The sequence below is a fragment of the Streptopelia decaocto genome (genome assembly GCF_964273445.1).
Source record: "Streptopelia decaocto genome assembly, chromosome: 1".
Classification (NCBI taxonomy): Eukaryota; Metazoa; Chordata; class Aves; order Columbiformes; family Columbidae; genus Streptopelia; species Streptopelia decaocto.
Genome location: NC_138663.1, coordinates 189193343 through 189216873, shown reverse-complemented (window position 1 = coordinate 189216873; position 23531 = coordinate 189193343). Strand labels below are relative to the sequence as shown.

The 23531-nt window shown below is 38.4% G+C and overlaps 1 protein-coding gene across 2 annotated transcripts in view; it reads right to left on the bottom strand.

The window, feature by feature from the left end:
• The window catches only part of UBL3 (ubiquitin like 3), a 62446-nt gene that overhangs the window by 4151 nt on the left and 34764 nt on the right, over nucleotides 1-23531 (bottom strand). For both annotated transcript variants that reach the window (XM_082072177.1, XM_082072176.1), the window contains exons 2-3: nucleotides 8012-8120; nucleotides 2609-2695 (exon numbers count right to left, since the gene is read on the bottom strand). In XM_082072177.1, the coding sequence (XP_081928303.1) occupies nucleotides 2609-2695; nucleotides 8012-8120 (196 nt within the window). The remainder of the gene's footprint in view (nucleotides 1-2608; nucleotides 2696-8011; nucleotides 8121-23531) is intronic.

The following is a 23531-nucleotide window of genomic DNA, read 5'->3' as shown; positions in this document are numbered from 1 at the left end:
TTTCATTCTTTTCCCACCTGTTTAATTCCACTTTTATTCCAGATTTTTTTATTGTCAGAATTTACTTCTGTATGGCACAAGGTGGTTTGGCTACCCTTCCCCCTCCCCAATAAATAAGTCAAACATTGCCAACTACCATTATCTAACAAATGTTATGGTTTAAGGCAAGGCAGCAATAAAGAACAAGAAACAGAGAACTGTCGATTATGTGCTACCTCCCTATTTAATATTTTTTTCAAATGCAAACTGCAGACCAAATATTTAGCTAAAGGATGAAATTTCCTGCTGGAAGCTGAACAGAGCCTGCCTTGCCAGCCACCACCCAGCCCTTTCCGCGGGCAGGACACACCACCACGCTCTGGCGCGAGCACTGTGGGCAAGAGCGGCACAAGCAGCTTTCCAGAGGGGTCTGCTTCTCTTTACTACTTTCCAATGCCATCAGCTCTACTGTTCTTACAGTGACAGTCCATTCAGAGAAGCTGGCAAAAGAGATGGTTCCTTTAAAATAAGATTTTAAACCCAAAAGCCAGCTTTTTTCCTATCAATTTGTCATTTTTTGATGCTGCTTAGTTTAAAAGAATCTCAAATTCATACGACACTACATAGACACGTGAAGTTACAACTAGAACATTACAATGTCATTTTAAATGTGAACAAAAATGGGCTCCCATTAAAAAGAAAACACCAAACTGTTTCCTTGGAAACTTTTCTTTCACTAGTTGATAAAGCGATTTTCAGCACACAGTAGGTCCAAATTCCAGTCAATATTTCCTAATCACCTAAAGCAAATAAAACCCTAAGGGCCATAACTCAGTTATAGAGAGCTGCAGATAGAAAAGTTTATAAGAGTCTAAGAAACTAAATATTGTATTTAGTAAGAAATTCTGCACCCCGTCTTTTAAAGATAACTAGTTCACTTAGGGTTACTTATAACGAACACCACAAACTAAAGCAACACTCTTTTCAGGTTGCTTCACGAACTGCTGTTCCTCTTTCAGCTCTGTAATCTTACTCCAAATAACTTCATTAGTACTGAAGTAAGCCAACGTTTGGGGGATTTTTTTTTTTTTTCTGAAAACAATACAGCAACAAAGAGATCTCTGAGAAACACTAATATACGTGTAGTATTCTTAGGGTAAAATCATGATGATTAAATTGCAACAGAATGAACTAAAATGTCCTGAACCCAAGTAAGTGTTCAAAATCCATAGACCTGAGTTAACACAAGAGACAACAGCATACAGCTAATGTTTTTCAGCTTAACTCGTTAAACAATGCATTAAATATATTAAACAAATATTCAAAGTTGTTTTGGATTTAGACAAATGTTACTAAAGGGAACAAGCACTGGTGGTCAAGAGTAACACCTAGAGATGAATGGCAAAGAAAATCCCACTTAGCTATCCTTGCCTGGAAAATGTAAGGTAAGACTAGCATCTCTATAACTGCAGAGATGATCCAAGACTTAACATTTTTCTTTCAGCTCTACTGCAACTGCTACTATCTGCATGCATTGGCACCTGGTAAACATACAAATTAAAGAGTAAATAAAAATATCAGAGTTCTCCCAGCTGAATTGACAATGATCTTCTTTGTATATATAACAGCATTAAAAATTGATTTATATGGAGAGTAAATCTGTTCTAAAAGTACATCACTAGCCAACATCGGTAATGGTAGAAAGCGAATCAATGGCTATATCATCCCAGTCACTTCTTGGAGGAAAGACCACCATAAGTAGTCCAGAAATAATATTTTCAAAAAGAATCTTCAAAAACATTTCATTTGTGATTTTGTTCTATATTCTCCTCTTTGTATTGCAGTCAAGTACCAAATGCACCAACAATCTGAACATACAGAGAAAGCAGGAGTATTAATTTATTTTTAAACTGGCACAGAGAAGAGTGTCATTTGATTTCATCACTGCTATAGTTGACATTCACACTGGCAACTTTCATCTACAAAAGGATAGATTATTGTTATAAATTTGTGCCACATCTCTATCAAAGATACCCATCAAAATGTGTAATTGTGGGGAAAAACTTGCCACAAGGGGGCATAGTTGAATTGCATTTTCTTAGCATATGAAGTGAAGCCATTTACTTTTGTTTTCACATAACTATGCAATTGTATCCCTGGGAGAGCACTGGACAGCAAGAATGCTTCCCCTCATTCTCATTCATAGAGTGTCTTCCTTCATTGCACTAAGATTTAAAGTGTTGTTTAACCCATTATCATAACCTGTAGCAAACATTTTAAAATACTTAAGACATTTATGAAGAAGCTTACCCTGCCAGTGCAATGTAAGAGAGGCAGAGCAATATATTCCATTTAGACAGACAACGAATAGCAGTATTACTCTTTCTTTATGCAAGAGACTTGACTTACCAGGTGGTACCTCCAAAAAGTTTAGCAACTAGTGGTTGGAAGATGGAAAAATAAATAAAATAAAATACACAATAAAATACAGTGTCACTCTGTGCAGAGGAAAAAATAGTATACAGCAAGCCATACTGCGATCTTGAGTAGTAAAATAGTATTTACCACACTATAAATAAATATCCCCTTTGCCTGGTTATAATATGGATAATGAAAATTATTTTCATACCTCCTAGTGTCACATTGCCATGAAGAAACCTCCCTTGATAAATAAGCCGCAAGATATTTGGACTGCTGACTTGTTCTTCTTCCCAATCTGAAGTGAGAGAATTTTCACAGTTATGTTGTAATAAAAACATCTTTTGTTATTTATCTCATCTTTACCCAGGAAAAAAACTGAGAACAGGACTCTTCTGCTTGAAACACTGAAGAGAGAGCATAGGCTGAAGATAGAGAAAGATGATTCAAGGGTAGCACTCCTGAAATGTATTCTTAAATTTATTATTGAACATTGGGCATTGAAAAACACCATTTTATGCCTGCAAGTACAAATATTACTAACTTCACAGATTTAATGAGATATTTAGCACATATACAAATCCTACAGAAAACATTTCATAACTGCAAGTTGCTTCCAGAGGCTTAATATCCACTTGGCTAGAACTGCCTTTATTTCTTCCCATTCAGAAGATTCTCAAGCTGAACTCCTCCTCACCAGTTAATTGCCCAACTGGAGCTGTTCCCCAGCGATGCAAAGCAGCCACACACACAGCCAGGGCGCATGTGATGGATCATTTGAAAGATGATTCTCAGCCCACAGCACTGAGGAGGCTCTGCAGGCTGCCCAGCGGCGGCAGGGACGGCCAAATCCAAACAGTGACATGTCCAGAGTGGACAGTGACCTGAGCAGCCCAAAACAGAGGGCTCTCACAGGGGAGACATGGACGGGTACATGGCAAAGAACTTCTCAAAGGACAATCTGTGGATGTTTTTGTCTGGCAAACAGTGATTCGGGAACAGCAAGCATGCATTTTTCTATAATGCTTAAGTTGTCATAAACCATTTATAAGCTTAATGTTCTTTTCCTACTCTTTACTGTACCCTTTCACAACATGAACAACAAATAAATCTGTGCATTCCTTTCCGAATAAATATCATAAAACCTTGAAATGCTGAATTTAAATGGGTTCTCTAGGAATACAGTGTCATCTGTTTCTTAGCTGACCAGATATCTGGCAACAGCTGTTCACAAATGTTCTCTCTTTCTGCCTTTGTAGTGTTTATATACCAAAATGAATATTCAGCAAGGGATCAGAAACCAAACTGTTCACTGAGAACATATAATTAACATACAGGCGCAGTGGCAACTGGCACCACAAAAGGAGAAGAACTGAAAAGCGGAGAAAGGGAAGCCTTTAAAACAAAAGCCACGGTGGTGGAGGGCGTATGGAAAGGCATCTGGTGCGAAACAGTGAGCAGGCAGACACGGCAGCAGGAGCCGTGGCAGAACTGGCAGCAACAGCAGAGGCTGCAAGATCCTGGGAGCTGCATGTGCCCAGTTTATAAGATTAAATCAAATTAGGCAAGCAGCGCTGTTTGACTTTCAAGCATTTCCACTCAGGGTCTGATTCAATTGTCTTGCAATTCAAGCACAGGCCCTCTTTGCTATGCTATGCTGTGAAGTGGTCTAAGTTAAGGATCAGAATTATCACACTGCTAGGGCAAGTGATTTTTTGGAAGATACCATTTATTTATTTATTTACTCCATATAGTCTGAACTCCACTATACTATGGCTGTACAGAGGAGAAGTTCAGCCACTTTACAGTCCATAATGACATAAAACAGCAATCAAAAGAACACTGACTACGTTTTGGTACAGGTATTTTCCATTGTTAAGCTGCCAGTTTATTCATACTTTTAATTTTTGTTTCTTGGCTGGCAGTCTGAAACACTTCTTTCTGACACGATTTCAAATTTTGATTTCCTCTGATGACTACATAAGCCAAGAAGAAAATATTTACCTACAACTTCCTCTTTTAAAAAAAAAAGTTCAGCAGATAATTGCTGTACAAGAAAAAAGTTAGTATTATTTAGAAGCAAATGGGAGGGAAAGAGAGCAGGTAGCCTACCTAGATGATATACATTAATATAAATTTTTCACTTTCCTCTACAAGTCAAGAGATCCTTAATTAACAACTGTATTGGCAAAAGAGGGAAGGAGAGGTTTGCCTTAATCCTGCCAGCATGTGAGTGAAGATATTTCAAAATTTTTCCCTGCAAGAACACAACAAGTAAAAGTGGTGGTAAAAGCAACCATTTCATATAATGTCTATTTCAAGGAGTCTTTAGTTCTCATCAGTTTTCTTAGTCCTGTGGCAAAGAGCCGCACTTTCAGTCTGAACACCTAGTGGGCTAATTGTGAAAACCTATATACTACTCTGTAGTAGATTTTTCTTCAGTCTTTTACTTTGACACTATTCTTCTTTGCACAAGCAATTAAATACCCATCCAGATTTAGTATCTCACTCAGGGCAGGAGGTATTTGAACTGAGGCTTCTGTGTCTGGTTTTACTTTCCATTAAAAAACAGACTTTAAAGTCTGGTTTTCCTCCCAACTCTAAACTCAGAAACTGCAACTTCCAAGCTCTTCACAAGACTCTGAATATGCAACCACATGTTCGGGAATAAACTTGAGTAAGAAAAACACAGTTCAGCCTTTACTAATACAGATAGAAGTAAACAAAGAACATTTGGTCATTACGACGATGTTGTAGACACACATTAAAATACGTACAGTAGCTACACAGATGCTACATCAACCAGTTTCCTTAGTTTAAAAGTGTTTTACATCTATATCTAACATTTGAGAGCACTAAAAACCTCCTTCATTACATATTTTACTAAATACATAATGCTGCATAATACATAATGCAAAACAAACAGCAAACAAGTCCCCTGAAACTCTGTTCTTCCTGACCTCAAAGACTAGTACAAGGCCTAAAATATGCATTATCAACACTAACATTTTGGCATGAGTTATCATCCACCATACCTCTTCGAAAATGGTACCACAGAAACAGTGCCACGTTTTAGTTTGTGTGAATAGCAGTCTCTTTTAACATTATAACAGAAACCCAAATGAAGTCCTGTACCAAAAAAAGATTTATTTTTCATCGTATGTAATGCTATGTCTGTGCTTTGGCTATTTTCCCATGAAATCACAGTCGGGGAGAACAGAAAAGCTTTATTTTTGTGGAACTAAACAGAGGGCTGGAGCACCTCTCCTATGAAGACAGGTTGAGAGTTGGGGTTGTTCAGCCTGGAGAAGAGAAGGCTCAAGGGAGACCTTTTAGCAGCCTTCCAGTACCTAAAGGAAGCCTACAGGAAAGCCTGGAGAGGGATTTTTCACAAGGTCATGTAGTGATAGGACATGGGGTAACAGCTTTAAATTGAAAAAGTGTAGATTTAGATCAGCTATAAGGAAGAAATTCTTCCCCATGAAGGTGGTGAGGCACTGGAACAGGCTGCCCAGATACGTTGTGCATGTCCCGTCCCTGGAAGTGTTCAGGACCAGGGTGGATGGGGATTTGAGCAACTTGGTCGAGTGGAAGGTATCCCTGCCCATCACAGGGGGGATGGAACTAAATGATCTTTAAGGTCCCTTCAAATCCAAACCATTCTGTGATTCTATGAACTATTCACGTATGTGAATACACACCTTAAGTTTTCAGTTCCATTTCGATTCCATTTTCTAAAGCTACTATTCTTGCAGAACACCAAATATATTCACATAAACAACCTCAATCTTTAATGTTTCTTAAAATGGTGTGGTGTTGTTTTGTTGTTGGTGGGCTTTTTTGTTTGTTTTGTTTATATTTGTTTACCCCTTTCCTGGAAAAAAATAACTATTACAGATTCTTTCCAAAATAAGGCAGTAAAGAGAGAAGTACTCCACACTTAATTTCACTAATGCATTCCTGTGACATGCTACATTTTACATTAGCTGTCCTCACATAAGAGGTTTTATATAGAATCATAGAATGTCCTGAGTGGGAAGGGATCTACAAGGATCATCAAGGCCAACTTCTGTTCCTGCACAACAACCCCCCAGTTCACACCATGTGTTTGAGGGTGCTGTCCAGTCTCCTCTTGAACACTGTCAGGCTTCGGGCTGTGACACCTCCCTGGGGAGCCCATTCCAGTGCTCCACCACCCTCTGGGGGAAGAAGCATTTCCTAATGTCCAACCTAAACCTCCCCTGGCACATCTTCCTGCCATTCCCTCAGGTTCTGTCACTGGTCACCAGAGAGAAGAGATCAGCACCTGCCCCTCCTCCTCCTCTTGTGAGGAAGCTGTAGCCACCATGAGGTCTCCTTTCACTCTCCTCCAAGCTGAACAAACAGGGGACTTTAGCTGATCCTCATACAGCTTCCTCTCCAAACCCTTTACCAACTTCATAGCCCTCTTCTGGACACTCCTCTAGCAGCTTAATATAATTTTTATCCTGTGTTGCCCAGACCTACACACAGTGCTCCAGATGAGGCCGCACCAGTGCAGAGCAGAGCGGGACAATCACCTCCCTGCCCAGCTGGCAATGCTGTGCTGGATGCACACAGGACACAGTTGGCCCTCTTGGCTGCAAGGGACACTGTTGGCTCATGTTCAACTTGCCATTGACCAGAAACCCCAGATCCCTCTCTGCAGAGCTGCTCTACAGCATTTCGTCTCCCAGTCTGTATGTACAGCCATGGTTGCTGTGTCCCAGGTGCAAAATCCGGCACTTGTGCGTGTTGAACTTCATGCAGTTGGTGATTGCCCAGTTCTCCAATTTGCCCAGATCCCTCTGCAGGGCCTCTCTGCCCTTGAGAATGTCGACAGCTCCTCCCAATTTTGTGTCATCAGCGAACTTACTTAATATTCCCTCAAGTCTGAGTCTAAGTCATTTATAAAGACATTGAAGAGCGCTGGCCCTAAGATGTATCCCGTGCACGACCCGCTAGTGACTGGTCACCAGCCATAACCCCATTTACTAGAACTAGAACTACAAGATGAGCCTGGCCCATCAGCCAATTGCACCCACTGCATTATGTGTTTATCCAGCTGTATCCTGGACATCTTGTCCAGGAGGATACTGTGAGAAACAGTATCGAAGGCTTTACTGAAATCCAAAAAGATCACATTGACAGGCTTCCCTTGGTCAACTAAGTGGGTAACCTTGTCGTAGAAAGAAATTAAGTTGGTCAAGCAGGACTGTCCCCTCACATGAACCCAAGCTGGCTGGGACCAATGACAATCGCCAACATTTCCTCATACTTACTAGTTTCTCTAACAAGATTGATCAAGAAAGGTGTCTAAAGATAGGAGGAAAGAAGTACTACAGTTTGGGGAGGCAAATTTCAGAAATAAAGTGGGAAATAATCCAGACATCTAAAAATGTGCCCAACCGAAGAAAGAAGGAAAAAGAAGGCAAGAAGGCAATTGTATTTCCATATAAATCTGTGCCTGGGTACACAACAAACATACTTAATTTGAATGTTGAGAACAGAGATCAGTTTATTGACACTTTAGTCTGAAAATACAAGGAAACTTCTAGCTCGCCAGTTAAAAAGCCAAAGCCACACAGCTACTCACCCATCGGCCAGTTGTCATACACATGTTTTGCGATATCTGCAGCAGAGTCATTTGGTGAAAACAGAAATTCTTTCGTTTTCCCGCTTACCAAGATGAGGCGCAAATTTATCTATTAAAAAAAAATTAAAATGCAGTATTAGGAAAGTATCCACAGAAGACTAAAATTATTATTATTTTTTTTAAGTTCCTAAAAAGTTGCCATTAGTTTTCAGAGAAAATTAATCCAAGGTGATTTGAGAAAACAGTTTAAGATGGTGTTAAAAATAGGGTCAAAGAGGTAAAAAAAAAATTGTTTCTTTACACATAGCTACGAAGATCAAATTCTACCAGCTGGCATTTTTTATGATAAAGATTAGAATATTCTGATAGACAGCAACTGAATCAACTGTGCCATTAAAAAAAGCTTTCAGTGGGGTATAAAAGAATTCCAGCCAAGACACACTGGCAACGTATCTTCTTTGAATGAAGAGAAAAAGATAAATTTGAAAAAGTAACCCAAACAGCACTAAAAATAGTAAAATCTGCACGTGAATATCCTGTGAGCCTCAGCAAAAGCCCTAGCACGTTTCCTCCAGTACATTTGTCAGTCCTGATCTCACCCACTTCATCTCCTACAAAACACCAGCAGTCAGACAGCATTCCTCCTCAGTCCCAGCTGCCACAGAACTTAAAACCATCTGCCACTCCTCTGAACCCAAAACTTTGTTCCACCACTGTTTTTCTCGACAAGCAAAGTCACTGAGATCCACATACAGTATAGAAATACACCACATCACAGTTTTCTACCATAGATTTTCTTCATCTAACCATCAGCATCTTCAGCTATAATTTTCCTCTTCTATTTGCAAGTTACTGAATGTAATTACTTTTCCACATAGCATTACAATAACCTGCACAAAGAGCTCACTATAACATTACTTGCAATGCAAAAGAGATTATATTTTGGTTCCTAAAGCAACTGCTAGCAGGGCCACAAAATCACTTACTTAGCTATCACTTACTAATGCCCATGGCAAGTGGGATTCTAGCTGCTTTTGCATTTTGGCCTACAAGTCTAAACTGCATCATCTTTTAGCAACACTTTAGCATACTAACTGCTTGGACACTTTTTTCCAAATCATACTCTCAAACAGTTGCTCTCATTTTAATTTAAGTTGTAAGAAAGCTTTCCTTTTTGGAATTCAGTAAACTCTTTTCTAGATTAAATACAAATGGAAAAATTTACAGCGAGTTTTCAAGTTTCCAAGACTTCTTCAGGGTCAAAAAATCTCAGCATATTATCTCCACTGAACATGACAGCCCTGCCTCAGTTACCCACTCCTCACTTATTTCAAGTGCTCTCCAGACAGATTGTCTAGTCTCTCTTGAATGCTTTGACTTGGTTTCATTTCACCTATCTTTAAGCATCTAATGGAGGTATCTAAACTAAAATCTGTATCAGCCTGCACACTTAACGTCACTGAAGAAAATGACCCCTCCAAAAAGCAATCCAGTCTCTATTTCAAACTGTAGCAAGGATAAAAAGAGTTAGCACGGAAGAGCTACTCCCTGACCCTTGCTAACACCTTTCAGAAAATACAAGTTCTGCTGTTACCCCAGGGGAGAAGCCAAATGGCTGCTGCCTCTGAGAAAGCACCACAGCCACTGTAAGGCTATCACTGCATACCAGGAAATCACAAATAACAAGTTAAAGAAGCTACAGGAATGCTGTTCAGTCAAAGACAATTATTCAGAAAATTCAGAACACACCTGGCTAGAAACATTAAAATTCCACTTTAATATTTCCAGAATGATTAAGGAATTGTTTTCACCAATCTCACCAAGATTTAGCAGAAAAAGCAGACAAAGTTCCACTAATCCTGTTTACTCCAAAAATCTGACTGCTCAGATCAATTACAACTTCAAAACATTATGCCTAAATTCAGCAATACCCAGATTATGTCTACTTACTGTTTTGCTTATATTATTTAAAATATTTTCTCCCCATTTTAGCTGTCTCTACCTGTGTATGTATAGACAACACTTACATACACAGTTTCTTTAGCTGGACTACCCAAGCTCTGGCTGGACAAGCTCTTTTGACGCTTTTTCTGGTGAGATATCCCTTTCCCCATTCATCCTAGGAGCCCATCTCTGCAAGTTTCAGTTTCTTTTCTTTTCTCCTCAAAACAGATGACTGTTTCTGAAGCATACTAAATGATGTCTCACCAGATGTTTGTATAACACCATCAGTAATTTTTTCTGTCTACTGGAAACATCTGTGACTGTGTCCGAAAAGCACATACACCTTCTTTGTAAATACACCATGCTGTTTGCTCAGTTACTTCATACCTTTCTTGACTTGGATTCTTTCAATTACAAGTTACATGCTTGGATGCTGAATATTTTGGCTGTAATGCCCTAAAGCACAAAGGTCTAAATTTCATCCCACTCCTATTACTCCATCCCTCCCAGGGAAAAGAGCCTAGGTAGAAAGAAGTATTCTGCACCACAAAGATGTGTCAAGCCTCCCCCTTGTCTGGGCCCATGACCTGTGAAATCCTCAAAAAAAATTCTGTGTAAAACTTTTTCTTCATTACACTAAGAGCATTTGCCAAACTTCATGTCATCAACAAATTCTAGCAGCAAGATCCCTTTACACATACCTTTGTCATTAAATGATTGAGGAAGCACAAGACTGATCTGACAACTGATCCATAAGAATACCAATAATGAGCTCTCTGAGCTGGTGTCCCCCCCTCCTCCTAGCTATGTTCCTTATGTTAGGCCCTCACAGACACTCACAATTTCTCTATTAAATCCTAATTTGTCCTATTTAACCAAGAGTTTACAATATAGCACTACCTCAGTTACTATACACAGATGAAACTACAGAAGTGTCTAGGTAGAAAAGCAGTTATTTTCATCAAAAGTCAGCTTGCCACACTCCAGCTTTCAGAGGCGTGGTGCGCTGCACTCCATTACACTTTCTCTGTACCTCATTATCTTTAATTATCCTTTAAGCATTAATGCATCTCATTACAACACCAACACACTGCCAAAAATTTAGGAGGTTTAGACTGCGTCACAAACTGTTAATTGTACTCGGGAATAGGCTGCCTGTTTAAAAAACAAATCAACCAACCCAGCCCAAACAGTCGGCAGTGGTGCCTGCTGTGAGCTTCTCCCCAGCAGCCCCCCCTGCCTCTCCCTCGCATTCCCCACCACCATTCCTTCTGCCTGGCTTCTGAGACCCCCCCCTTCACTTGTTCCCTCTGGCCAAGCAGTCCCCCAACTCTGATTTTATGCAGGTTTATCCAAGGACCTTTCGTTCATCCATCTGTAGTTTCTGTGGTGGGGATTATCTGTTTTGACGATCATAACACTTTCCTGGGCAGGAGACATAACACCAAAGCATCAGCTCCTAGACCTGTCTGATTCGGATCCAACAAGGAGATGATAAAAAAAAAAAACCTCAGAAGACTCCTCCTCAGAAGACTCCTCAGCACTTAAAATATGACTAGGGGACAGCATTAATATAGAACTGAAGTTATACTTCAGTTAGCATAGCATTAAGGAGACACATTTCTTTTTATTCTCACTACTGAGTTTTGAGATTACCAGGCACACTAAAGCAAATACAGAAAGAAGAAGCATATTACAGAGAAATAGCCAAAACTAAGGAACTAATTTGGCTTCCTGGAAAATTTGATTACGTCATACCTACGCAGTTGATATACAATGTAAAACTCAATGTAAGCAACAGGGGGAAAAACGTGAAAAATGTTAATTCCTTAACCCCCTCCCAAGATAGGTAACTTAGTAGTGCTGAAGATTTTTGTTCCTGAATAACATTTCTTATCGTCTTACTTTCAAATATAAAAAGCATATCAATATAACCTAAAAATTGTACAGGATATACTAAAGTATGTGTAAGATGTGGAAAGAATACTTTCATTTAAACAAAAAACCCTAAGATCACCAAATATCAGCAGAAGTCCAAAATAAATCCTTAAATCAGTCAAGCAGATGTTGCATCAAGTGCAAGGAAACAGCTGCTCTAATGAAAGGCTAAGGTATTTTCTTATTTATAGCACAGCATGCCACTGACTCATTTAGTTCGCATTTTTATATATATGTGCATATATATGATATATATATATATTTATATTTATCTATCTTAATCTTGAAGGAATCTTAGTCTTGAGTCGCACATCACACAGCCTCAAAGGGTCTGAAGCAAAGAATCCCAAAACTTGCCTTTAAATCTAGAGTCTAATCTCATTTCCCTCAGGAGCTCTGGGAAATTTAACAGCTTGCAACTGCTGCACTAATTATTCTGCAAGCCTGAGAACTGCACTTCAAACAAACTACAGGGGATGGAAAACAATCCTTTCTGGCACAATGCCACTGAAGAAAGTCTTTATCTAAAAAAAAAGAAAAAAAAAAGAGAACATGTATACACACATTTACTCAAAGGAAAGTGCAGAAAAAAAATCTCGGTTAGGTAGACAAGGTTTGATACAAAAGCAGCAAATTCTATTTTTTCAAGTTACAAAATTATTCTTAGTGGTCTTAGTTCTCCTGTATCCTATTTCCTATGTTAAAAGTTGGCAAGCAAGTTGTATCTGTATCCCTTGTATACTTAAAGCCCCTCCATCTATTCTTGCCTAGAGTCTTCGTCCTGAGCAACCTTCTCGATTCTCATGGCCCTGACAAGTTTGCTCTTCCACAGTGGGCATAAAAATGACCATCCTGGTTTTTGTTTTTCAGGCTACCCAAGGTAATTCCTGTCTTTTACTACAGCAAACTGATGAGGATCATATCCTCACACTTCTGCATTGTAGCACCAACTGCAACATCACCGATGGAAGCAGTCAAGAAGAGCCACAGTATCAGAAGTAGGATTAAATAAAATTTGTGTACTACACCCTCTCTGCACAGTTATACAATAGCACATTCTGTCTGTGATCTCAAGCATGAAAACCTTGCTTGCCCTCCCTGCCCCCTACAGCCAACACCAATTTCATAATTACAGCTCCAGTAGCTACCCCAGTTGCATCACATACACAATAATCTCAATGTAGATTATATATGGTAAACAAAAAACAAACAAACAAACAAACAAAAAAACCCAAAACTAAACAAACCCATAGATTATATATATGTATGTGCAAAGGTTGTAGTAACAACTGTGATTACAACTTTTGGGTCATGTATATGCAGAATATATTGATTTTTTTTTTTTCATTACAGGCATCTCCAACAGTGTTTGTTCCTTCTTTAAGGTGTAACTACAAAGTGTCTTAGTGCTACAGTGCTTCTCATTTCACAGCTAAAGTTGAATAAATGGGAAGTCACTTAAACATCAAGAAATGAGAGATTTACAACCTATACCATGTTTCTTGATGTTTAAATGACTTCTCATCTATTCAGTTAAATAAGATTTTTTTTAATCAATTTTAAGCTCCAGTAACAGCCTAAGATTACTCCCATCTTACAATTACAATGCAGAGGAGGAAAAGCGTCACATCATCACATGCTATGCAACCCCAAGTTTGAACTGCTTTTCTTCAGCTGTTTAAAATACATCCACAAGACTAATTTTTTCCTTTTCTTAATAGATGTGAAATTCAATTAAAAACTAACAGTGGAACAGAAAGTGATCAGATAAGAGCAGAAATACAGACTGAAGTTTTACTTCTCAAAATACAATACATTTAAATCTTCCTAGTTCAAGTTTATAATTGTAAGAAATGTTTGCTCTCCAAAGATGCACCAGAGTTTCCTAATGACTCTCAGCCAAAGAGAAACCTTACAGTACCATGCAAATACATTTTACTGATTGAATTCTCCACCAGATTCACATGAGAGGCTGAACCAAGCCCGAACAACAGGCTAAGTGAAACAGCAGCATTCTACAGGCCAAGTCATCAGGGACCTGCAGGTTCTAGACTCCAGTTCACTCCTGAAGTAGGTATATAATCTCATGTCATGCCTTCTGGAAATGTATCCATGTGAATATAACAAAGAACTTCAGTATTTACACTCCCTGGAAGGCTGCTCTAGAACATGACTGTCCTACTGAGTGGAGCTCTCTTCTAATTCCCAGCATAAGTGTATTCTTGAAAAGGTTACATCCACTGATGCCAGATCTACTACGTGCTTTAGTTGTAACAGGCTTTTTCTCCTCTTGGGGTTTTGGTGGCTTTCTTCTACATCCACACATAAGGACATACTTTTCAAAAATAAACAAGCAAAGGTTTTCCTCATTAATATGCTGGCCTTTGGTGTGATCACTGTCTTCACAGCTCCAAAGAACATCAAAAGAGGTTAAGGGAACTGGGCTTGGTGGGCACCTATTAGCAGCCTTCCTATGCCCATACAAGGACCTCTTTACTGAGGTTCAAGACAGAAGAAAAACAAACAATAGTCATTAATAGAAACTAGAGGCTTTGAACTGTGATATTTTGCTGGTTTGACTGAAAATGAGTTAATTTTCTTCATGCAGTTAGAAACATTTCTTCTTCATTGCTAGAACAGTCATTATTTGGACTTAGTTTGAGAACAAGAGATAACACCCCAGAACAGAGTTGATGTTTTTAATTGCTCTGGTCTAAGAACCAAGGACACTCTGAGTGCTCTGCCCACAGGTGTGAGGCATCGAGGAAGCGGGGCAGAGATGGGGCAGAGCTTGGCTGACATCCAGACTGATCAATGAGAGTATTCCATCCCATTAGCATTGTGCTAATTCTTTAAAGGGGGGGGGGGGGGGGGGGGGGTGTATATTCTGCTCTCTCTCAAGCATTCTCACTCTGGCTCTTGGGCACTTTCTCTTGTGCACGTTTTTAATTTTTCTGCACTCTTTTTTGCTGCAGCTGGAGGCATTTTGGTTTGGGACGTTTAGTTTGGCCTTTTGCTGTTTTGCAGAGGCCTCTGAGCCTTTCTGCCTTTTCCCTCTTTTTTTCTCTCTCTGTTTGAGACCAGGGTGCACCTTCCTGTGAATGGCTGCTTAGTGTGGACAGAGTGCGTGAGGAATGGCCTTGGGTATCTTTTATTTCTATTTTATATATATATATTTACTAGTAGTGTATTAGTATTTTGTTACTTTATTAAACTGTGTTTCTCTCAATCCAAATTTCTCCCTTCCCTTTTGATTCTCTCCCCTATTGGGGCGTGGGGGTGTGGAATGAGCGAGCAGTTATCATGGTTGTATTGCTAGCTCAGGTTAAACCATGACATATATGAAAAAGGTATTTACCCTGAGAACATCAAAGCAGTGTAAGAGTTCACGCAGAGGTGCTCTGGAAGTTCTGTCCTTGGGGGTTTTCAAGACCCTACAGACAAAGTTCCAAGCAACCTGGTCCAAATTTAGTGGTGACTCTGCTTGCAGCAGGAGGTTGGGCTAGAGAACTTCTCAAGGTCCTTTCCAAAGTGAATGGTTTTTGATTAATTTGTCTTAAGTATGCATTATTAGAATTATACATAGTATTTCAGGAATTTATAAAATTATACTGGAACCTCCTTAGACTGTCTGCAAATGCCTCTCCATTTTCCATACAACCATCACAACTATCTAACATTTGTAATGCAGTAATCTTACAATGCTCTTCCTAGCCCAGTCATTTCCATGACATAAGCCTTCAAGCTTGCATTACAAAATATTGGTTTTACCCACTTATGATGTACAGAATATTTTTATACTAATGCAATTAATTTTGTTCCTATTAATTCAGCCTTTGAGATAATACCATCTTTTCCATACACCATGATGATCTGTACTATCAGTACCTCCAAATTTTCATCATCAAGGAACTAACAATATTCTGATTTTCCTTGTGTCAGTGGTATAAATTAAAACATCAGAAAGATAGCTGGTCCCAAAATGAATCTTTAAAGAATTCCACTAAGCATAACTGTCACCCTGACACTTCTACACTGAGCACTGTGTCTTACCATCTTCTCTACCCAAGCCACACACCCTATCAAACCCTTCCCAGGCCAGCATCAGCTACTCACTGAAGACAGATCATGCCTCTTCTGTAGTTCCCTCATCTGAAAAACACTCTCCTTCCAAATAAAGTTGGCTAATGAATCCATCATAATTTCACTTGGGTAAATATATTTTGTGAATTTTATTGCATTATTTCTTCTCTGCTGCTTCTCAATATCTTTCTTGATGCAATTGTTGATCTGTCAAATTCAAAGTTTCTCCACATTTTTTCACTCATTTGGCATGCAGACTATTTTATAACTTTAATGTCTTCAACCTGAAGAAATACCAAGCATGCAAATTCTTCAGATAGGCTCCTCATGCTAACTCAGTCCACTTTATTTAATCAGCATCTGCCCCTTTGAAATCCAAAGAATTTATGTACACTACTACTTCATTGATTCTTTCATTTGATTTTAACTGTATCAGCTTGTGATCATTGGATCCAATGTCATTTTCCCAAGCAGCCTTCTGAAGATTTCCAGAGTTTTGGTAATTTAAGAGACGCATCTAGAACAACAATATTAGCTCCTTCTTGGTCAAGAAACTAGCCAGTAGAGGAACTGAGACACAGATGCATAAGGTAAGAAAGTGAGCAGGAAGTATGAATTTGTAGCCCAACAATGCAAACATTCTCATGAGAGAGATCCTTGATTCTGGACTCTTGTTCAAGAGTCACTTGGTAAAATCAATAAATAAAACTACAGTTCTTATGAATCACATTTCTAGACACCTATTTTCACCAGACACTTTATAGGAAATATAGGTGACTAAACTGTACTTCCTCAACTGAACATCTGAAATTTATATTTGGCAACACTCAGAACTGCTGCCTTTAGCTTTAGATGCACAAAGGGGCTTTGTTCTACCCTTACAATACCTTGCACCTACAATTAATTTACTTCATATCTGGAAAAAAAAGGCGCATGGGACATGAGAGGTAACATAAATTGTCAACGAGATGGAACAAAGCTCTGAAGTTTCATTGCCAACAGACCCGCATCACTCATTCAAAGCCACGCCACTTGTGGAAGTTGGGCGATCCCAATGTGTCACCATGGAAGTGTGACAGCACCTCACATCACCCTGTTCAAGATTAAGGTGAACTCCATAGCCACTTCCAATGACATACACGTCTATAGATTACCACAAACAGAAACAAATATATTTTTATGTGCAACTATTTTCCTTCAAACAACGAATGGCTGACAGCTTTGCACTGATAAAAACTAAGCAAATGTAAGAGAAGTTTGAAGTGAAAGAGAAGACCAAAACAACACATAACCAAATTTTATTTAGAGGAGGAAAAAGCAATATCCTATAAGCATTTAATTCAGTAGCTAAGATAGAGCTAGCTGTTTCTATGGAAACCAGGACATTCTTGAACTTAAAATCCTAGTGCTCAGTCACACTTTAGCAACTCCCTCACTTCAGTTCAAATAATACAATGGCAATATGTTCTTCATGATCCTCCTATGAGTTCCAGGCCTATCTTTTAAGAAGAAATATCCAGGAAACATTGTTCTTCAAATTAAATTAATACAGATACTATCATAAATAACTAGAGGAATACAATAGATTCCAGTGGAGTTTACATAGTTTCCTTTACTATTCTGACTACTAGCATTCCTGGGACAAAGCTGGTTTTGCTTTTTTGTTTTTTTGGAGGGAAGTGAGCTAAACAAAACACACCAAAGTATCTAGTTAAGAATTTTCACCAAAAATTACCCTTAAAAAAAAAAAAAAAGAGTAAAACCAGAAGAATAACCTTTTCTTGAAACATTCTGATCATATCACTAGAGGACTTTTCAATAATTCGATCAAATCAGAGCCACAAATGACTACCCAGGAATAACTCCTCTCCCAGCAGTATGAGATAACACAGGCACTCCATTACCTGAAATAATGCAAGTATTCGAGTATCTGATCTTCTCAGCTCACATGGCACTTTGTCTACTGTATCGCAGGTTCATGCTTCATGCATGCTTCAATTGCAGGGTACAGAATTAACCTACCCGGTTAATGGCCCCAAGTGAATCCATTCTGACAGGAAAGACTCAGAGAAAGACCTGCCGTAATTACGCACAAGCCAGGAACAGGGCAGTTTCACCCTGCACACACAAAATAAGTTTCACTTATGACAGAATTGTTTAAGTCCAGCATAATTTCAATGTGTAAATTACAACACACAAAAGACCATGCTTTGGAAGTGAGCTTTAATACAATGAGGTAGCAAAAATGGGAGAAAGGTAACCACATGGTATTCATGCTCACTATTTTCAAAGTTCATCCTTTCAACCCAGTGTTAAAGTAAGTGTGTTTTTCTTCCACTTTGAAATAATATGACTAGAATATGAAAGAGAGAAACTGATATGCCCAGATTAACATGAAAACTTGGTAGAGATCTCTTTAGCTATCAGTATGCCATGCTAAACACTAGAGTGGAAATAATAATAAACGTGCATCAAATGATGATGCACACATGAGAAGATCATGCTGTCAGATTGAACTGCTTGGGTCTGGTAAGCATGGTCACAGCAAGGTGGTTTGATAACTCCGGTGTTTTAGAGCTTCTGCTCTCAGCAGGGACTCCCAGTGAAAGTGGAACTGGTCCATCCTGGAGTGACAGATCCTGGAGGCCCTGGCCTTCAGCACATGGAGTTAGTGGAGAAGCAGCAACAAACAGGCTGTTGCGTGACTTTTTCAAAACATACAACACTATCAGAGAAGAACATTCTAGGTTTTCTTTCTGAAGTGGGAAACTGTGCGAGTAGGAGAGAGAAAAAGGTGTCTTTTTCTATTTTTTCAATCTCTGTCTCCCTAAAAATATCCTCTAGCGACACATCCCAACATTGGACTCCAGAATTTAGAAGTGAAATCAGCACGCACCATCTGTCTTACTGTCCCCTTATCTCTTTTCAAGAGCTGCCGCTGGTTAAGCCCATCACCTTGTCATGTCAGCTGGTATTTAAAGCTTAGAAGTTCACTAGACAAATGTGAATAATGATAATGCCAGGCACTCAAATTTGGATCAAATTCTGATATAACCCAACATTTGGTTTTATTCTATAGAGTAGTTGTGTAATATTTAAAAATATTATTTAGGACAGTGATGCTATCTTTAAACAGAGATATGTAAGACCATAAAGTTTGTGAATGCTTGTTTTGCGAAGTACCTAACATCTCCGATTTTAAAATGAATACTACTGCTGCTGCTAACAAAGAATACAATTCCAAGGAACTGGTTCCATACGTAGCTGCTTTTCCCAAGCCCAAAGAGCAGACAGATACCTTCCACCCTTTCTTAATCGCCAGTCAATTATTTTTTCCTATCTTTAACCAATTTTGTGAGACTCAATTTGATTTAACCATCTTCTTAGAAGTTTCAGATGCAGCTGTTCACTTACTACAAAGAATAAAGAGAAACTAATAATGGGCAAGGAAGAGCATATTGAATGCTCTATTTGTGCACTGTAAGAAAAGAGAGGCAGAAAACTATTGTTTCCTACTGCATAATGAAAATTTAAAAAATCATGTACTATATACTAGACTTGGAGGAATTACAATTTTATAACCAGAATAGGTCAGTGAGACCATAGACAAAGACAAAAGTAATATTTCAGTTACAGCCTGGATGAAAACAAACATCAGCTTCAATTTGAAATGAAGTTCAGCAAAGAAAAAAAAACCAAAAACACCACCACCAACAACAAAACAAAAAAACCCAAACCAAAACAACAAAAAAAAATCCCAACAAAACAAACAAACAAAAAAACAAACAAAGAAATCATTAAAAATACAGAAAAAATAAAGACATTTCAAGGGAGTTGCTATTAACTAGAGGCAATCAAAACAATGACAGCTGCGGGCAGAATATGGTCATGGATATCATCTAGTTCTACATACTAATTCTCAGGAGAGACAAGTGAAGCTCTTCCCATCCAACTTCATTACTTCTGAGAATAATGCCCACTCACCTGAATTCAGTATCAGAAAGACAGACTGACAAAAATAATATTCAAAGGAGGTAGGCAGGGCCATTTAATCAGCAAGAGATAAGTTTTAAGACCTCCTACAATACCCCACTGATTTTTGCACTAGATGCTGGAGTAAGCATGGTTGTGTATAGAGAACCCTCCTAGAGATTAAGAGATAATTATTAAGTTATTTGTTTCTTAGTTTTGTGGTGTTTGTTGTAGGGGTGTTTTTGTTTGTTGGTTGTTCTTTTTGTTGTCGTTTTGTTCCTTTCCCCCTCCCCCACTTCACTGGGTTTGTTTGGTGGTTTTGGTTTTGTTTCTGAATTGAGTTTTAAAAAGTGATTTCTCACTTTAAGTTATTTAAACGTAATAAACCTGTATTGGGTTCTCTGTATTCCTGAGTCAATCTTCATTGCAGAAGTCCAATTACTGTTCTCTCTGCTCCCACCTTCTACCACATGAGACAGGAAAGGCCATTATAGATCATTTCAAAGCTAGTGTATATATTCAATTTTCAGGTCTCACCAAAAATACATAAGTAACCAGTCAATTTTGAAAATTCCTTGGATAAATCTTTAAATAAGGAAAGAAAAAAAAAGCATATCCATTTTCTTGGAAATTAAAGATCCACCCCTTAGTTCCTCATGAGAAAAAGATCCATGAGATGACAGTGTTCCTCAGAAACAAATTAATCTCCAATGGAAAGCCTATTTTTAAAATGCACTACTCCTCAGGCCCCAAAAAAGGGACAATGACAATCAAGTACAAAAATAGTTTAGAGCAGAAGAGAAATAACGGAAGAGCAAGGAAATGACCTTCTAAATCCAATTTTTTTATTCCATTCCATTCCATTCCATTCCATTCCATTCCATTCCATTCCATTCAATTCTTCTCTCTTGCAATAAGTTTTGCATTGTATGGTTTTAATGCAGGCTTACTGTTTGGTACGCTAAAAACACACTGCAACTAAGTACAAAATTAAAGCTAATATAAATCTAGATGCAGATAGAAACATTCAAGGAAAAAAAAAAAGGTCACTCCCTAAAGACAAAGAGTGACATGGTCCCCTGAAAGTCCCCTCGTATCAGCTCTAAGCTATTATTTACAACATTGTGTGAATTAAAAAAAAAACAAACAACAAACAACTTCCCTAAGATTTGTCAGGACTGACATCCCAATGGAAATGGCAGCAATAGGTGGTAAATTTGCAGCTTCCCACTTGGGAGTAATTTTGAGATGCTGCTGACAGGCCCTGTGTGATTCTGCATCTTGGTCAGCACACAAGTGCTAAATTTTTCAAGCCTTAAGAGAGAGTATCAAAAACAAAGCAAGTCTTAAATATTTTTTAAAACATGAAGGAGACAGAGTTTCACCTTGACTTACAAGATATATTTTGGTTTACTTGTGTGGAAATACCATAAAATTAATTTTTTATTATTAGGTATTGATTCCCAGCTTCTCTGTGCTTTCTGTCTATCATGGCAGTCAGCCAAAGTTTCACCATTCCAAAGCACCACTGAGCTGTGATAATTAAGAGGCAAGAGACAGAGCAATATATATTTTTGTCTCTGATAAAAAAGACAATTTAAATTTTAATAAAAACTGATGTTTCAATGACCACAGGTCTCATTTACTCTAGCAAAAGCACGCAACGTGAATATGAATGAGAACACAACCTCTTTTAATTGTTTTCCTTCTAAAATAGCCCAGAGAAAACACTGAATTATGTGATAAGAGATCAAGGATTGTGATGCCAGTTTATTCAGAATACAACTCTTCAAGAGCAAACAGCTTGACCTTAACATATGTCTGTACTTGTCAGAACAAAATAATGAACACTCTTCCATTTTTTCCTTCCTCAATGAGTTAATGTTCAACAGAAATATAAGATGTGTTTATATAAGTTTACATGGTTTTGTTCTATTTAAACATTATGGCACTAATTCATCCAGAAGCTAAGCCTGCTGAAGTCAACTGACTGAAGTTAATGGAGTGATATCACAAATAAGGTCTGATCCAGTTACTGATTGTGCTCTGCATTCATTGTTGAACACTAAAAGGCCTGGCTTATCCACCTTTCTGTTCTGAATGCCAGTCCAGTGCTTGTGTTCTTCCAACTGCCTGGCAGTCTAATAATAATTCCTATCCTTGTTCCATCATGAAGAACACAAGTGCATCCAGACTGTCTACTAATTACTAAACCAGTTAGAGCTGCCCTTTCATTTTGGCAGCCTCATTCTCTGGTATTGTTAAGCCTTCTACAGAGTCAGAAACATACAATTTACCTGTTGTTAGCTCACTGCTTGACCTCTTTGGATGATCTAGTTCCTGATGCAGTATCCTTGCACATTTACTACACAGTAACTACTTGCCCCCACGGTAGTCTAGCATTTCCAAAGCAGACTGCATCTACCTGGCAAGGTACCACTAAGTTGTGGTAGGTTCTACATTGACCTTTTTCATCCATGAAAAGATCTTTCCTCAAAGGAAATAAGATTTTAGTGAGGAGGGGGAAAAAAAAAAAAGAAAAAAGTTTTTTAGGGATCATGCATTCAATATCTTTTTCCTTTCTTCATTTGTCTTGTATGCCCAGTTTATACAAAAAACATCAAATTACATAAAAAGCTTCATTACAGCCCTCCAGAAAAATCTATCTACAAACAAATATATATAAAAAGCACAAAATTAAGATGCTATTGATATTCAGGCATCTTCCAAGTATAAATATCAACTTGGTCTAGGATCTCACTAAACCCTGAGCAGAAGGAGAGAATAGTGATGCCTTCTTGAAGGCATTATAGTCTTTTAATCGGTAGCGATTATAAGCAATACCAGTCATGGCTCTCAGTTCTTAGTGCATCAACAACCACATTATAACAAGCCATCTGCTCTGTGTCAAAGTAGTGAGTAAGGTTGGCTTCTGTGAATCTGGGGCAACATGTATTCTAGCTTGCATCTTAATTACTGTTTGCTAAACACTATGTATAGACAACTATGGAGGTATATTATTGAGAGCTCCCCCAAGCATCTATGATTCTTACCTTTAAAACAAAAAAAAATATTAGTTCCCTGAACTAATTTTTTCAAATCTATATACATAGGCAACATGAGAATAAGTCATTTAACAGGCTCTTCTCCTCATATGTTGTGACTTTTGATAGAATGAAATCATTTTAGACTTAAGTCACATTCCAAATCCCAAACTTCCCTGTCCTTATGTTTTTAGCACATGTGGTCAGTACAGGTAGCACATACTACTCACCAACTCCACACGTCTGAGTTCACCAAGACATGGTGATGACCTGCGTCTCTTCCCCTTTGTTTCTCACGCACTCAGATTGTTAGCTTTTTAGGACAGCTGTTTGTTTTGCTTTATATATAATACTTCCAGGCCACAGCTTATTTTCAGATCAGATGTTTTAAAGCTAAGAGTGTTTCATTAATAGTTCCACAAATTCTATAACAGGTTTTAAAGACCCTCTCGCCCCCTCTTTTCATTAAGGCAAAAGACATGACAGTCTTGACAGATAGCATCAATGACTGACCATATTATGAAAAATCTCACTGGTAC